The sequence below is a fragment of the Fibroporia radiculosa genome (assembly GCF_000313525.1).
Source record: "Fibroporia radiculosa TFFH 294 genomic supercontigs, scaffold2056, whole genome shotgun sequence".
Lineage (NCBI taxonomy): Eukaryota > Fungi > Basidiomycota > Agaricomycetes > Polyporales > Fibroporiaceae > Fibroporia > Fibroporia radiculosa.
Genome location: NW_012133330.1, coordinates 14999 through 28452, shown reverse-complemented (window position 1 = coordinate 28452; position 13454 = coordinate 14999). Strand labels below are relative to the sequence as shown.

General features: G+C 49.5%; 4 protein-coding genes across 4 annotated transcripts; 1 reads left to right on the top strand and 3 right to left on the bottom strand.

The window, feature by feature from the left end:
- Positions 1–617: 617 nt before the first annotated feature.
- Positions 618–1393, top strand: FIBRA_03496 (uncharacterized protein; the record flags this gene model as incomplete). The annotated part of the gene is made up of 6 exons (XM_012325337.1): positions 618–632; positions 712–736; positions 794–894; positions 952–1101; positions 1167–1301; positions 1358–1393. The coding sequence occupies 6 exons, from the start codon at positions 618–620 to the stop codon at positions 1391–1393; spliced, it is 462 nt and encodes a 153-aa protein (XP_012180727.1).
- A 1263-nt stretch (positions 1394–2656) lies between these two features.
- Positions 2657–3913, bottom strand: FIBRA_03495 (uncharacterized protein; the record flags this gene model as incomplete). Its single annotated transcript, XM_012325336.1, has 1 exon — positions 2657–3913. One exon carries the CDS (start codon positions 3911–3913, stop codon positions 2657–2659), a length of 1257 nt encoding a protein of 418 aa, XP_012180726.1.
- A 3781-nt stretch (positions 3914–7694) lies between these two features.
- FIBRA_03494 (uncharacterized protein) lies at positions 7695–8604 on the bottom strand (the record flags this gene model as incomplete). Its single annotated transcript, XM_012325335.1, has 9 exons — positions 7695–7724; positions 7782–7858; positions 7915–7949; positions 8005–8034; positions 8082–8172; positions 8228–8241; positions 8305–8387; positions 8443–8458; positions 8513–8604. 9 exons carry the CDS (start codon positions 8602–8604, stop codon positions 7695–7697), a joined length of 468 nt encoding a protein of 155 aa, XP_012180725.1.
- A 3725-nt stretch (positions 8605–12329) lies between these two features.
- FIBRA_03493 (uncharacterized protein) lies at positions 12330–12914 on the bottom strand (the record flags this gene model as incomplete). Its single annotated transcript, XM_012325334.1, has 1 exon — positions 12330–12914. One exon carries the CDS (start codon positions 12912–12914, stop codon positions 12330–12332), a length of 585 nt encoding a protein of 194 aa, XP_012180724.1.
- Between the last annotated feature and the right edge of the window lie 540 nt (positions 12915–13454).

The following is a 13454-nucleotide window of genomic DNA, read 5'->3' as shown; positions in this document are numbered from 1 at the left end:
CTATCTAATCTTTACACAACGAATGTGGCCAAACCCCAGGGTAGATGATAAAAGTGGGGAGGAAACAGACGAGTAAAGTCGTTAGAATAAATGAACATCCAGTTCTGGCTGTTGATGCAGCGATGGATACAATGCATGCTACCGCCGTGATCGAAGGTCGAGGATGGCCCTAAGCGCCCCAAATATTCGCGCGCTAAAATTTCCAACGCTCTCCCAGACTTGTTCCAGGGATTCTACCTGCACTCCAAAGTTAGGAGAAAGCGCGTTGTGTGCAAGAGCATGGAAGATATGAATACGATTTTTCAGCTACGAATCTATGCGGGTCACGGCTCTGCAAAGGACGCAAACCGAGTAATAAAGAAAACGGAAAGCAGTCTTCCGTCCTTTAGTCGCGTCGTTGCGGGCCCGGCTGGAGCGTTCGTTGCACGGAACTTTGAACCGTGGGAACAGGAGGAATCGGACCTTCAACAGGAGAACGACAGTCAGCTTGGGTCCCCCCCCGCCGTTTGTCGTCTCTTCGTCGTCAACCACCACCGCCCGCTTGCCCGCCACTCGACAAGCCCGCCCTCGCCGATCGTACTTAACCTCTACACCGTCCCACATATCATTGGATAGCCATGGCTCGTACCAAGGTATGTAGTGACCCCTTTTTCGTCGTGGGGTTCACTAGCAAATGACAGTCGTCCTCGACAACGTCGTCCCTGTTGTTAGCAAACTGCCCGCAAGTCGACTGGTGGTAAGTTCGCGTTTTCTTATCTATCCTAATACACATCATGATATCCCACCCTCGCAGGTAAGGCTCCCCGTAAGCAGCTCGCTACGAAGGCAGCGAGGAAGACTGCGACCGCTGTGCGTCGTTTCCTTATCGTCGTCAAGCTCTCAGCTCACAGGGTTGTGGGCGTGCATCGCATGGTGCTGTATGGCGTTGTTTGTGTTGTCGTATTTGTATAGGCCGCCACCGGAGGTGTCAAGAAGCCCCACAGGTTCCGACCCGGAACGGTCGCCCTCCGTGAGATCCGGCGGTACCAAAAGTCCACCGAGCTCCTAATCAGGAAGCTCCCCTTCCAACGCTTGGTCCGTGAGATTGCTCAGGACTTCAAGGTGCGTCTCCGGGATCCTCCCCTTCGAGCATGGTCTGGTATTCATCTTTAATCCATTTGGTGTAGACCGACTTGCGCTTCCAGTCTTCGGCCGTTATGGCCTTGCAGGAGGCTGCTGAGGCTTATCTCGTCTCCCTCTTTGAGGACACCAACTTGGCAGCTATCCACGCAAAGCGTGTTACCATCCAGCCAAAGGATCTGGTACGCAGCTTTGTCTTTAGTTAGTTCCGGAGCTTTGACGCTGACTATCTGCGCAGGCTCTTGCTCGCCGTCTCCGTGGGGAGAGATCTTAAATTGGTTGATAGTTATATTGCACGGTGGCCCAGCATCAGCACTCGCACTCCTCTCCTACCGTACTTGAATGATGTGTACATTACTTGAAGCGTATGACTAAGTCGTGAAGCTTATATGATAAGTTCAAGCTAATGGTCTAGGTTTGCCTTCATTGCTGGGCTGCGAGTACAATAGCGGTAATTCGCAAGAGTGTTGATTCGACTGATCAGGCCACAGCCGCCTGTGTCACTAGCCCCGCCCATCATTCATGAGGAACGGCGACATGCGAATGTCGAGAGCATGCTTGGTGGGCTAAGCAAATGCCTAGAGGATGGAGGTCGGAGATATTGGATTTTCCGCGTCGACGAGAACCATAAGTCGCGTCCGGAACTTAGACACTGTCAACATGGCGTCTCTCCGCACATACATTCGCCGTGGCAAACGGAAACACCGCTGCTGGAACTAAGTTGTACCAACCATGCCAAGGAGGGAGGGGAGATGGGAGAGGAATGCGACATGTAGTAGACTGCTTGAGTGTCATGACCAAGATCACGAGTGGGAGGTGGTAAACTGTGGATGTGTTCTGGGTCAATAGTCCTTGCATTGTCGCGAGCCACTTGGCTTATCCATAAGTAGTGAGCACGACAGGAATCAGGCAATCGAGAATATAATACGATTCAAAAAGAGGTGAGGGCTGCGTTACATGCCATGCCAAACGCTCAGGAGAGTTGCGCACTGAATCTCTGCGGTCGTACAGTAACCCAACAGGACTTGACATGAAAAGAGTCTGCTGTTAGCCAGTTCCAAATTGCGATCATGAGCAAAGTTCGAAATTTCCAGCAGAAGGGCTTTGAAGAGGACGACAGATGCGCGGCCGCACTGGTCGCGACTTGAACTGCGTCCCGGCGATCACCGCTCCACATGCATGCCTTAGAATCCTCCGCACACTGCTGTAATTCGGTCTTCAACGCACCTTGAATCAAATTGTAGACTTCGCTTCCTTTTCTAAGCCCAGTCTGCACCAACACAGGACGGACATCGACCGGATGTGTTAGTGCTCGACGGCTTCGTCATGCAGAGCCGATGATTTAGATATATCATACTGTTGGGGCTATTTGGTGTTGTAGAAAATGAGATATCACCGATATGTGCTCGCTGCACAAACCTCAGTAAGTCGTTCTTTGTATAGCATTGACGTATGGCATTTACCCCGTCACAGCCCTTGAATAACGAACACGTTTGATGTAATCTGTTTGATGTCATGACCATTACTGGCGGAGAGGCTAGTCGGAGAGGTCACTATATCCAAGTTCAACCCCCCTGTCCGTACTAAATTCCACAATGGAATGCACAACAAACCACCGATCGTACTTATCCGCAAAACCAGACTCCTTGTGTGCCTTTCTCCGGCAGTCGATCATGCGTCGAAGAGCCCCATCGGAGAAGTTGGGACAATCGTATATAGCGAGTGCGATCATGCTGGGGCACACCCACCGTCCATCACGCGGTACCGACAGCATTTCCAGGAACGCATCGTCGAGGCTGGGACACCGCCGAAAGGTAACGTTCATTTCGTGTGACCCCGCATTGGACGTCGCACCGAATGCGCTACGCAGGTTCTCAGCGCCGTCAATGTCCTCCAGCACCAGCGTGCGCGCATATGCAAGGTTGATCCCACCAAGGGGCAGCGCGCAGCGTCCGAGGCGCAGGCACTGGCAGTACACGCCGTCCTGCAGCAGCGCACCGATGACGTCCGTGGGCATCTGTTCTAACGTCAGCGAGCGGACGAACGCTACATAACCGGTGTCGGCACAGTCGAGCGCGAGGTCCACGAGGCGCATCTTGAGTTCGGTCCACCCGCGCACAGACTCCCAGAGGTCGCGTACGGAGAACGTCGGCACGTCCGGGCTGGGGGCATAGCGCGATACTTGCAGCACACGGAGCCAGGCTAGGAGTTCCGTCCCCATTATGTCAAGATATGCGTCATGATAGATGTAGCCATCGACGCACAGCTCTCGAAGGGAGGGAACGAGGAGAGGTGTGTCCTTGTTTAGGGTGCGGCGCACTGGACCTCGTATGCCATCAGATGATCTTAGTAGCAAGCGAAGAAGCTCAGGCGCGTTCCCGGTGAGGTCGTGGGACGGGAAGGGGAGTGATGTGCCATGAAGAACATCGACGGACAAGTTGTGCCAACGGCCTATTTCGGGTTTGAACACTTCCAGCACGGCGGCGACACAAGCTGCTTCACTGGAATCACGCTCATCATGGTGGTAAGACTTGCGGCAGATGTGGATATCGAGAGGCGCTTGGGCGGGGGCCAACGACAGTGCTAAGCGGGCTGCAGCGAGTGGCGCAGGACTCTTTTCATCGATTAGAATGATAATTCGCGTCCAAAACTCGGATACGACAAACATGGCGTTCATCCAGGTGGTACATACGTTTGCCATAGAGTATGGAAAGGCTGCTTCAGGAGCAAACGTATCGCAGTCGAGAGTGTCTTCCCAGTCATGTTTTGAAGGAGAGAGGAATATGCGGGACATGTAAAACACTTGCTTGAAGATCAAGACCAAGACGTCGAGGGGGAGCGAGGGGGCGGAGCGTGCGCTTTGAGTGTGGGATGTTTGGGCGATCATTGAATGGTCATTGCCGCGGTGAATGGAATCTTGCTTTAACATCACGACTATCGTACCAAAATTGTAGCAATGAGCCCCATGTGATCCACAGCGATGCTAGCAGTGACATGAATACTGTGGAGTACGCACCGGTCTTGACTTAATGATGTTCCAAATTTCAATCTATCGCGCTCACTGACAGTGTAAGTACTTACGACAGTTCGGTACATAAAGCAGTACTTACAGACATGAACCTCAATACCGTGCGTCTCAGATCCGCTGCCACCGTCATATATGCATGCGCTGCATGGCCGCCGGCATGACAGCCGATGGCTGGACTGGGGCTATAATACCGTCCTGATGGCAAACAGTGTCAGTCAGCTGGATACTAGAGTGTTGACAACTTGGTCACGTAAGAAGGGAATTTGTAGTGGACTGCTTAGAGGATCTAATCGAATATATACCGTTGCGGTTCATCATTGACGTCAAGCCAAATTTATGACTGGCGGCGCTCCCATGCTGTCCAGGAAATTCAAATATCGCGTCAGTGTATTGGCAGTCTAATATAGTAAACTCTTCACAGGGGCGATTGAATCATTGGCATAATCAGATGCACCGCCCTGGTAAACAACACTTTCAATATGTTCGGGGAAAGTATGACTTCTTGTAGACGTAAGGTCATGCTATCCGAAGAGTGCGAGAGGCCAGTATTATGGCCATTGCCGGCCGCTCAACGAGTTTACCCAGCACGAGTTGTGAGAGATACGAGTGTGGGTTTGGGGTTTCACGGTCCTGACTTGCGTTTTGGTCGGCGAATGTCGGTACGGTGTCCCTTGTTACGTATACAGCACAATCAGGACTAGTACCGAGATATTGTAAAGTAACAGGACCAGAAATGCTATTAGTGTCCGAACTTCACCAGATATATGGATAGCTTACCTGGATCGGTCCTAGGGTTAGTCGTAAGCGGTATACGCGCAAGTCATTTCGGGCACAACTATGGTGTCGATGCAGCGCCGGGCGGCCACGTACTATCTCAGGTTCGCACACTTCGTTCCGATTGCAGGATCGGTGCGATACGCTGGAAGACTTTTAATTTCTGCCCATACAATACAACATACTCATCGGAAGGTTTCAGTCGTGATTGTTATGTAAACAAAGGGCGGCCACTATGATTTCAAGTTCCGGTGTCAGCGAGGCTTCTCCAACGAGACATCTCAGGCGTGAGTAGCTTCATGACGTCCGAAACGCGTGACGCTTCGCCGGAATTGGGGTGGTCGGGGTCGTACGCATGGCAACAAATGTAAATGTCGACGATGGGATGCTTTGGAGTCAAAACGAGTCTAGAACACACACTGTCGAGAGCGGTGTAGGATTTTTGTCGACGAAAATAATAAGCTGCGTCTAAAAAGCAGATACTGAGGACATTTAAAGGACAGGAACTTGTCACTACCTTGATTCTTTCTAATGAGTGATCTGATATATAAGCACACCATTTTCTGGAAAATCGACTGCCCTCTCGAATATCTTTGTAGTCCGATCTCCATAAATACCTCAGCTGAGTGAATTTTTCCGCAGTTTTGTGTACAAGATTACGCACGAGGGCGGTTATCTGTATTCCTTATAGAATCGGAGGCGGAATGAAAGAAGGCAGCCATCACATCATATCCTGGAATAATCATTCTGCGCGAATCTGACATTTCTGTAGGTCCATCGTCGCTTATCACTTATCCATCTGGGAGCAATGGTACAATATGTCGGACGGTCACAAATTGAGAGTCAGATTAATCAGGGATATATTCACATCCTGAAATTGGGCTCCGACAGCCCTTCCGGAGACAAGTCTTGAGAGTTAAGACACCGCTTGAGAATGATACCAACGCTATGCAGCTTGGCGTTGTTCGTTTTTTACGAATGCATTTCCAAAAATCCGTCTTGCCTTTGTACGAGCTCATAGGTGTCATCAACAATTTCTGCAGCGCACAACGTGAAACGAGGGGGTCGCAGATAATGGCAAAATTATAAAGTTATCGACGAGAATGGCCGCACCATACAGACTTTCTAACGCATGGTAAGACACCACAAATCCCTGAATGGCGTGGGCACAATCGATGTCCAGCATACTAGTAAGATATGAATCTGAATTTGAACGTCCGTCTTACGGGATTTATTGGTTCTATGATGGTGATTGAGATAAGTATTAACCAGGTTGCGTGAAAGGCATGGCACCGGTAGCAGATAGCCAGCGACATCCCGTTTTGAGCTGCTACATTGCATGCATGGCGGCTCAGAACTAGAAAGGAGCCACCCTTCACGGATCGGAACAAATGCAGGCAGCGCATTCCGCAGATGGACCGAAGCTTATTCAAACTTCGTCAGATTTAGATTTGGAGGACTCGCCAGCGGAACTTACGTGGGAAAGAGTAAGAAGATACTCAAGTAGACACTGAACCGTGTTCCGAGGATGCCACCTTTCCAGAACCTACCAAAAATGCGACGCCTTCGAATCTCTGAAATTCATATTCGGAGCTAGTGTTTGTTATCTGTACGTAGTAGGGTCAGAACAACAGCTTCCGCGAGACGATGGTACGCAGACAAAGTCTTCGTCGAATCAGTATCCTGCTCATGCAAGGCGCTAGCATAAAGTTGCATCCGTACTGGCAGCTAGTCTGTAGGCAAAGAACATCACATTAGTGGCTTGTATGATAGTGTGAAATGGACCTGAAAGTACGCACCACGTCACAGGCAGTCGGGAGCCTGTCCGCCAAATCCGCGGATTGTGGCTAGCTTAGAAAGACTCATCAGCGCTCAATTCGCTATCACCTCACAGTGCCTATGTTGATTGCTCTCAACGACTCAGTTGTAGACATAAATGCACAGCCTCTGTCATGGTACTCGCACGGCCGCACAGATGTGGATATGGCAGATATCTGCGCTGTCCCAGTGGGAGAAACAGTCTCCATCCATTTGGGTGCGGATGTCGGCTCGGCTCCCTGCTCCGCGCTTCCAGCTGAGCAAGTAAACTAATGCGGTTGCACGTGGTTTCGGCGAGGACAAGGCGAGGATAATATTTTGACTGCATCACAAATCCGAGGTACCTTGGCGGCAGCATCGCAGGAGAGCCTATGGAAACGATCAGCGAAAGAGCTCTATCAGAGGTATAGGCAATTCGCGCTACACTGACCCTTATCATACTGCGACCAATTAAGAGTCGCGTCCGATCCGGAAGATCGTCGTTATTGCCTAGCTGGTTCCTCGAGCTCGTCGATCAGGACAATGAATGAAAAAATCGTGCCCTCTACAGTTGGCAAAGCTGAATTGTACTAGGAGCCAGTAGAAAAAAGATAGTATAACAAGAACGAAATTCATGGGAGAGAGGGAACCGCGCGCTTTGGGTCAAACATGTGGCCGATGGATGGGTTACATTCAGAGGGATGGGAAGCATGCAAAGAACGGTCTTGAGGACAAGAATCGGACACTGCCGAGATGCTAGAGCCCCAGGCCCCTTTAGGAAAGTCTTCAAGAACAGTGCGATCAGTGTCGCAGGAGTTGATTCGAACACCTATCTCTGCAATTCGAAAGCAACAGGATGACATATCATTTTTACAAGGTGATCACGATCGCAAATATTTCGTACAATTTACAGAATACACATAATACCAAAACCGGTATGCTTCTTTCGTGTAACACCCCTTCAACCTGAACTAGCTCAGTCACAGAACGTGATGGCCAGGTCAACCTGAGCATTCGGTCCTGCTTAGTCAACTCTGATGCTTGCTGAGATAAAATCGCTCACGTTAGCGGCTGAGCAGCCAACTTGGACTCCGGTCTCGCCCGAATTGTAGAAGGCATCGGGACAGCCGTCATAGGTGCCTGCGTCAGGAGAAAATAAGATATCGGTGACAGCTTGAAAAGGATGCATAACTGACAATCTGCGCCTGCACCGTCGCAACCATTGTAGTAGCTAGAAATATCATGCGTTGAGGTACTACCGAAGACAAGAGAATACTACCACTTACCCGAACCCACTCGTTACGGAGAACTCGTGCCTAGAACAAAATCAATTGAGGTAGTTCTAATAATGGAGAGTACATACGGAGGAATAAGCGAGATATCAGCACTGCTGTCGACGTTGTTGAGAGACGCTTCGACTAAAGTGCAGCCTTCACCATTGTTGCCACAATTGCCTGAATAAAATGAGTCGCAAAAAATCACTAGATTGTGGTTGAAATGCTTGCATACCAGTTTGCAAGTAGCTATTTCAATGAAGATGAAATGTGTTAGTTTTGTTTTAAAATTCAAAATCCGGCTGAACTCACGCAATCAAACCATCAGCAGGACCATTGCTGGTATAAGCACCACCGGTGGAGAGGAGAGCGCCGTCAGGTCCCCACAAGTAAGGCTATGAAACGAACATAAGGTAAATGTATAATTCATATGGAGCGTGGAATACAAACAGTTCCATAGCCACAGCTGCGATTTGTCGTGGTCAATTGGCTGGCAATAAACAAAATCGATGGCACTCACTTATTGGTGAAAGTGACGGTATGGGACTCGCCGCGGACATGCATGAATGCCAGGGTGGCAGCGAGGAGAGCGATAGTGACCTTGCTGATCATGGTGAGTAGTTCGTGAAGTAAGGGAGAGTGTGAAAGCCGAAGTGGAGGAAAGTAGAAGACCTGAGGAGAGGTGATCTGAGGACTGTAGGAATTGCAGCACGGCTTTTAAACTGTAAAGCTGGAGATGACGAAGGAGCATTGACATGCACACCTATGGCAAAATAGAGTAGACGTCACTCCATACTTACCTGTCAGCGCTGGAGGACATCGGGGAGGAGTGGGTCATCATCGCACGCTGTGACTGTTGTTCCATTCTAGTCCTGCTGGCTCCGACAGTCTGGGGTACTCCATACGTACGGTGAAAGTATTTCGAGTGGCGAGGCCTCAGGGCCTTCTTCCAGGCTCAGTCATATGCTGCTCAGATGTCTGGATGCGATCATAATTCTACCCGCATGATACAGATGAGCATACGCCGACAAACCTCGTTAAACTTGCTGCAAGGAACTTATAAAGTGACCCAAATGACTGAGAGTATTCTACTCTCCAGCATATAGAAGGACTTTGCCATTGAAAGAACAATTTACTGGTTGAATCAATATTTTATGCGAAATAATCATCGATCCAGAACGCACCTTCTAAAAACTTCTTTTTCCCTCGCATGGCGTAGTCTGAGCCCAGCCATTACTAAACGAGTTTGAGATTGATATCATGACTTCCGTCATTCTAGGCACCGCAAGACGAGTAAAGTATTAAGTGCAGGCTCGCAGACACAAATGACACGGGCTTATGCGGACCTATTACGCGGGTCTTTTCAGTGTCGTAGCCCCAACTAAATGCACAAGGACCTGTGCCATGCCAAGGGATGGGTATCTGTGTACGATCAAACCGCCTCTATTTTGACCTTATGAGCACATACTTTGACCCAATCTCTCGACGCTATACCTCTTGGGACATGGATACCAATTCCTGGTACTGAGATCGGAGCGTAGCTGCTGCATTCCGGTCAATCCACGGCTCTATTTCTGCATCAGCATGATTGACGGTGAGAATAAAATCAAATGAGGAGACACGTGCCAGAAAACGCAAATTTACACTGTCCAGTCGTCGGGGTTCGGCCGCGGTTTATTTCTAGGCGTTCCTGATGATCTAGCCAGTAAAAGGTGTGGCATGCCCTGCGGCATAAAACGACGCAAGTGCCGAACACGCATCACTTTCACCACTCGGAATGGAAGACTGAGAATGTGTCCAGACGGGACGGGGTCGACTGTGCCTGCTGCGCGATGGCGTTTGCGGCATTGAGATATGACAGCTGGGACTCTGGTGAGTCAAGCAGACAGTGATCAGCTCGCAGTACTCAAACGAAACAATTCATGTCTATCGTTCCTCACCGGAAAGGGTCATTTACGGGTGCCATCGAGCACAATGTCCGCACCCCAAAAGCAAGAGACAGTTCATGGAAGCACCGGAGGTCCTGAACATTGAATACTAGGAAAACACATCAGCACTTTGACAGGAGGTATCACGACTCATGATCCAGGTGTGCCTGCGGTCCCCTTGATGAGTTAATGCGGAGATGATAGAATGACCACTACGTCCTAGTAGAACCACGACGGAAACAGACTCAAAACCTTTTATTACGGTTGTCTTGTCTTCCCCGCTGCCAGAGGCGTGCATGCAGGTGTAGAAAGTTGTATCAAGTTGCAGAATCACTCGGAGTCCAAGCTCAAGACCGAGTCACGGGGCTACCGGTAGCTACCGGGCCGGTCACTGCGTGATGCTCGCATCATGAGCCATGGCACAATCTGAGTACTTTGAGTGTCCAGACCAGGACCACATGCACATGCTCAGAGAAAAATACTGTACACATACTGTTACTCGGGCTATCCCTCACGCTTTACTCCTGCAAACTTTGGACACTAGTACCGTAGGGGCGCAAAATGAGAGTACCAGATGTCAGATGTCCGTGACGACACTGTTGCCGCGTTACGTCACGCGTTTGAATGACCTTGCGCGCGCCCGGCGAGTCGCTCAGGCTAGTCGAGGTGTCGTCGTCGACACAAATATACGACAATCAGGTTGCTTTGACAAGCTGGTGCGCAGTTCAACGAGAACTTGACCTCCACAGTAACAAATCATCCCTAGCTCTATGGCAGACGTCCACGCGGACAAAGTCAGTCACCATGGTGCGCTCATTCTTCACGTTTGCGTCGCGTTACCCATACTTGAGCAAAAGTAATCTTCATACTGCGCCACCCCGCAAGACTGTAGCAGCCGGAATCGACTGGAAAGACCTCAACGCTAGTGCTTCGGCCAAGATGACACCCACAGATTTTCTAGTCCTCATCTCTAAGCGGGTTAACTCTATGTCGTCTTTCCCTATGTGTCTCTCCGAACGTCAGCTATGGGAGCGGTGTCACCTTAGTTACCCGGAAGTAACCCGCATGTTCCCTTACTATATCAGCCTTTTGTGGAGTGAGGCCCTATCGACAGCATCATATTTCTGGACGAAAACCCACACCGCTTGCTACAATCCGTTTTTCCCCCTAAATATCCCATCAGCATCTATATCTTTGGTCGTACATACGACCTCGACTGTCCGGATCACGATGAGGCATCTCGTATCGCGGCTGTCTTGGAATTGCTTTACTTGGAGATGTCGCGTTGGAAGAGTCTCCGTAAAGGTTCTCCATAGCACATCGCTTCCACTTCCCCATCATTGACTCTTCGAGACTGCCCCTCGGTTGGAAATCCCTGCAGCTAAAGTTAACGGACAGCTTACCATCACATCGCGAGGCAGTTTCCCCAACTATATTTTTCAAAGCACCATGCTTGGACTGGCCGTACATCGATGGCTGCATCTATTATAACACATTCATTTGTGCAGGATCTTTCCCCGAAACGATCCCGCCAGCCAACGATCTCGCGCTGAAGTCGAGATTCCAGGCAATGCTCAGTCGTGGATTTATGCCTGTCCCTTCAAGATTAGGAAGATGATTTTTATGTCCGCCTTTTTGGCATCAAACAAATGAGGACTTCGAGGATGAAGATGATATTGAAGATGTAGAAATTCTGGTCCTAAAGGCAATGCCAAGAGAAGATTGCCATACTATCCCGCATGATTGATGGTAATTGCGGGAATCTTCAACTCACGCGGTGTGTACTTCCTGCTGGATGTGTCAATCTGGCGCGTGCGATGTCCGTGGCGCTTACAGATATATACGAAGCCGTTCTGTGGTGCATGCTCACGGAAATAGACTCTCTTGATTATGGTTGCATGTAACTCTCATTCCACCATTGTACAAGTCTCGACGATCGACTGCTCCGCGCCTTATCGTTCCCTCATGCCGGACAGTGGGTATGTCCAAGGTTAAGTGGTCTTGAGATACGCGATTGCCCCAACATTTCGGACCACACCTTCAGACGACTGATCAGTAAGCGAAAGGAGGCGCATGCTGCTGCGGGGTTGCTGAGCGACAATAAGCCCAATATCATCGTAGGGTCAATCGAGTATACAAACGTAGACAGGGATATAGGCGATATATAGCTCATGTACGATTACAGACAACGAATCGCGGACAATTTACTAGTTGTGAGTTGTAAAGTTGTAGAGCATCATGCCCACAGTAAGCTGAGTCCAATGTTTCACATGAGATGAAAGTGTCGAATACTAGCCCAAAGGATGAATATATGTGGATAATACATGCTGCATTGTTCAACAATTTCTGAACTACAGCTAATGGCGAATTTATTCGATGGAGAGGAAAGGGCAGAAACAAAGTAATATGTTAATATGGACGTCCTAGCTGAACGGGCTTGTCCGTATTCAGAAGCTGGATTGAGATAATCTTATACAAATCATTGCCTATTGCTTGCCTGTATGCTTCCTTTCGATTTTCAATTAGCTGCCTGAGAGCATCGTTGGAAAAGTTCAGACAGTCATGAATGGTGAGGCTGATCAGATGAGGACTTAGCCACCCGTCATCATACGGAGCCGACATTATCTCAAGAAATGCGTCGTCAAGGCCAGCACACCGAGAAAAGGTGATTTTCGTGGCACTCAGCATGGAGAATACATCCAGAAAACTCGTTTCTGCGTCGATCTCATTCAGCGCGAGAGTATCCGCTTCTGTGAACTTGGTAACCACGGGCAGCGCACTGCGTGTGATTTCTAGGTATTGGTAGTACGTCTGATCCACAACAGAAAACAGATAGTCGATGACGTGTGCTGGCATTTCCTCCAGGATCAAGCTGTCCACATATCCCGGCTCATGTAAATGTCCAGAGCAATCCAAATCAAGGTTGACAAGGTGCAAGGTCTCGATGGTATCCCATCTAGAGATAGACTCCCATAATTTACAAACAGTGAACATCATGAAGTCAAGAGTACACCGTGATATCTTCAACATGTCGACAGTCCCAGGACGCTGTTTCGAGCGGAGATATATATCGCGGTATATGTAGCCATTGACAGACAGCTTCTCCAAGGACGGGGTATAGCATGATTGAATCGTGTTGAGTGTCCTGCGCGACAAGCCTGGTATGCCATCACGCGACTCCAGTTGCAATCGGATGAGCCCGTGCGCGTTCCCAACGAGCTGGTGATGAGGAATGGGGAGGGAGGTACCATGAAGTACATAGATAGACAGACTCTCCCATCGTTCTATTTCAGGCAAAAGCAGCTCTAGCGCTGCAGAGTCTCATGGGCATCTGGTTCATCCAGGTTGTAGGATCGGCAGCATATATGGATATCGAGATAATATTGGAAGGGCCAGGAGAGCACAAATCGAATGGAGGATAGAGGGGTGGGATTCTCAGCATCGACAAGAATGATGATTCGTGTCCAGAACTCAGACATGGTCGACATTGCATGCCTCCACGCAGTGCAAACGTTCGCTATGGAGTACGGGAAG